This window comes from Macaca fascicularis, chromosome 5 (assembly GCF_037993035.2).
Source record: "Macaca fascicularis isolate 582-1 chromosome 5, T2T-MFA8v1.1".
NCBI classification, from domain to species: Eukaryota; Metazoa; Chordata; class Mammalia; order Primates; family Cercopithecidae; genus Macaca; species Macaca fascicularis.
This window is the reverse complement of record NC_088379.1, coordinates 189,806,927-189,809,830: the sequence shown is the minus strand read 5'-3', so window position 1 is coordinate 189,809,830 and position 2,904 is coordinate 189,806,927. Positions and strand designations below refer to the sequence as shown.

Here is a 2,904-nt window from a genome sequence, read left to right as displayed (position 1 = left end):
CTGAGGCTAATGCTCAAGATGCGCGCTGGACAGGTGCAGGGAGCCGTGAATCCCGCCCTTCAGCGACGCCTGGAATATCTGTCTGAACCTGCATTTGACGTCCGCCTCCCTCAGACTCCGCAGCGGGCCGCTTACCAAATTACTGAGGGCTGTTACCTTGAGCCCTGTCAGCCTTGCGCCCTTGGCACCGCGGAGGGGATGGGTTGGGGATGAGCAGAAGATAATAAATAAATCCCTCTCTTTGGGTCTTTATCAGAAAACGTTTATTACCAGGGGGAGATCCTTCAGAAGACTCATTCGCTCTTTGCCTCCCCCGCCCCGTTTTTTTTGGGTACAATATTTACACAATATATGTACAATATATACAGCATTTCTCCTAAGCAGCGCCCAAAGCGCAGAGAAATCTGGCGGGCGAGTGGGCGTCAGAGTACCGGGGGGTGCTGGGGCGTGTGCAGGTTAAGGGCGTTGGGGTGCGCGTGGCCGATCAGGTTGAGGTAATGCCGGTCCAGGCCCTGCACCGGCGTCAGGAAGGGGCTGTGTTGCTGCGCTGGGCTCGCGAGCTGCACTGACGCGCTGGGCAGGTAGGGCAGTGCGGGGCTGCGGGCCGCGCCAGGCGGCCAGGGGAAAGGCCCGGCACCAGAGCCCTGCGGCAACACAGCGGCCTCGCCCGGGCTGTGGCCAGCGAACTCCGGCCCCGCAGGGTGCAGCTGGTAGGAAAAATCCGGCTCCGGGAGCGAACCCAGCGGCGGAAAGGCGGGCTCCGCGCCCAGGCGGGCCTTGGACTGCAAGAAGGCAAGGATGCGCGCGTACTTGGTGTCCTTGGTCTCCATCCGCTCCACCGTGGTGAGGTAATGCACCAGGTTCTTCATGCACTCGTGGTAGCCATAGTGGAAGTAGTTGGCAAACTCCGCTAGAAGTTCTGCTGGAGGAACGAGAAAGCCCACAGGACGGACACACCCTGAGCGCCCCTTTGCCACGGGAGCCCAGAGCGGGTGCAGGGCACCTCCCACCACATTTTCTGGCCAAAGTTCCCATTTGAGGCCCGCCCTCTCCTCTGCGCAGTCTTAGAGACTGGCAAGGAACGCGCAAACGCCCCCTTTCCCTGAGAGCCTGACCCCACCCACCCACCCCACCCGGGAAGAGGCGATGGAACCAGCCTCTCTGGAAACCAGTTCTCCCTCGCCGCCTTGCTGTCGCCGGGCCGGGAGAGGCGCCTTCGCAAGACCCCTGCCCTCCGGGAGAGTGGAGCTCCAGTAGAGCTCTCGGGAACGCTCAGTCACTCCCCTCCCAGCCCCAGGGTCTCTGGGTGGCGCAGGCGCCTGACCCAGGCGTCCCATTCCCTAACCCGTGCCCACCTTTTTCCCTTCCCCGGGGAAAATCAGCGGAGTGCAGTGCTCTCAGGTACTGAACGGTCATCTCGAGGATCTCCGCCTTCTCCAGCTTCCCGGAACTCTGCAAAAGGAGGAAGGGCCCCTCGCAGCGGCCCGGCGCCTGCTGGGCGGGCACTGTGGCTCTGGAGAGGACCAGCCAGCGGGCGCGGCAGCGGATCTGCGCCAGAGCCTCCTGAGGCTCGCCCTGCGCTCAGGCTCCCTGAGAGGGGCCCGCAAGTGAGGCCCTCTGTGTCTGCAGGCTCGGGCGTCTCCGCAGAGTGGCCGCAGAGGCCTCCCAAAGCCTGGCACCCGGCTCCGGGCCGCCAACGTTACCTGCTTCGCCAGGGCCATGGGCACCGTCTTGCCCAGCTCGTTCAAGCAGCGGTTGATCCTGTCCCTCCTCCGCTTTTCTATCACTTTATGCGAAACGGGGGTTCTCTGCGAACAGAGGGTTGTACGTTTAGGATGGCTTTGCCCGGGAAGTCGTCTAGGGCGCGGCTATAGCAGCTGCGTGCTAACCGCCTCTCCAGCCGCGCACACTGCTCAGATTCGCCCTAGGAAGGGACTCCTGGCCCGCCACGCTCGGGCCGTTTGAGCTCTGCCCTCTCACGACCGCGCTGGCGCGCTCCCCTTCCAGCCACCCTACCCAGGCCTTTGGGGAGGTGGCCACCAGCCTCTGGGCACGGACGTCTCCCTGGTTCAGCACCCTCCTCTCTGTATCCCACCCCCTTCCCAAACCACTCGAGATTCCTCCACACTCAAAGTCCCGTGTAGGCACTTCCCTGCCATCGGTCCACACAAGTGGCGGGTCGCTGAGTCAGACGCCTCCACCACCAGGGCGCAAGTGCCATTTGGGCTCAGCCGACTCACTTTGCGTTCCTTGAGCTTGTCTGACATCCTGGTTAGTACGCGCCCTCGGGAGAGGCGGTGGCGCGGGGCACCCGTCCACTTTTCCGCCTCGTGTGCCTCTTCGAGTGTCCCAGGTAGACTGCAGCCTCCCAGCTCCGAGGGTTGCCTTATAAAGCGGCCATCTAGGGCTCCAAGTGCATTCACGAGTTGAATTATTCCATAGGATTAGGGGAGCTGCGTTTGGAGGATGTATGCATTCAAGATCAGTTTTAAAGAAGTTCAGAAAAAAAATTTAGCAGCCGAGGGGGGCGAGCTGGGGGCAGATCAGCTTTGTTAATCCACGTGGCCCTTCAAAGGACACGTGATCGGCCCGGGAATAACATTTGCATGGCAACAGCCCCGGCGGGAAAAGGAGGCGGTAAACGGGCCGGCGGGCGAGCGAGCGCCTGTAGCAGTCGCGGGCGCGGAGCGCAGGGGCGCAGTGGCCGCGGGCACCGGGGGGCGAGGACCCTCACAAAACAGTGTCGCCTCTTTTAGTTCCACCGCTGAGTCTCACACGATCGCCTGTTTACAAATCCCAGCAAGCCCGCGGTCCCAGCGCCGAGTGCGTTTTAAAGCCTGTCCAGAGTCATTAAAGTAATTAAGTAAGCCTTTAATAGGCTGTTCCGCCGGGTTCAAGGGAGAG

General features: G+C 62.1%; 1 protein-coding gene across 1 annotated transcript; it reads right to left on the bottom strand.

Annotated features, from left to right (window-relative positions):
* Positions 1-240: 240 nt before the first annotated feature.
* HELT (helt bHLH transcription factor) lies at positions 241-2,267 on the bottom strand. The gene is made up of 4 exons (XM_074039152.1): positions 2,109-2,267; positions 1,704-1,868; positions 1,356-1,575; positions 241-922 (listed from the first exon to the last, which is right to left on the bottom strand). The coding sequence occupies exons 1-4, from the start codon at positions 2,265-2,267 to the stop codon at positions 423-425; spliced, it is 1,044 nt and encodes a 347-aa protein (XP_073895253.1). The 3' UTR covers positions 241-422.
* Between the last annotated feature and the right edge of the window lie 637 nt (positions 2,268-2,904).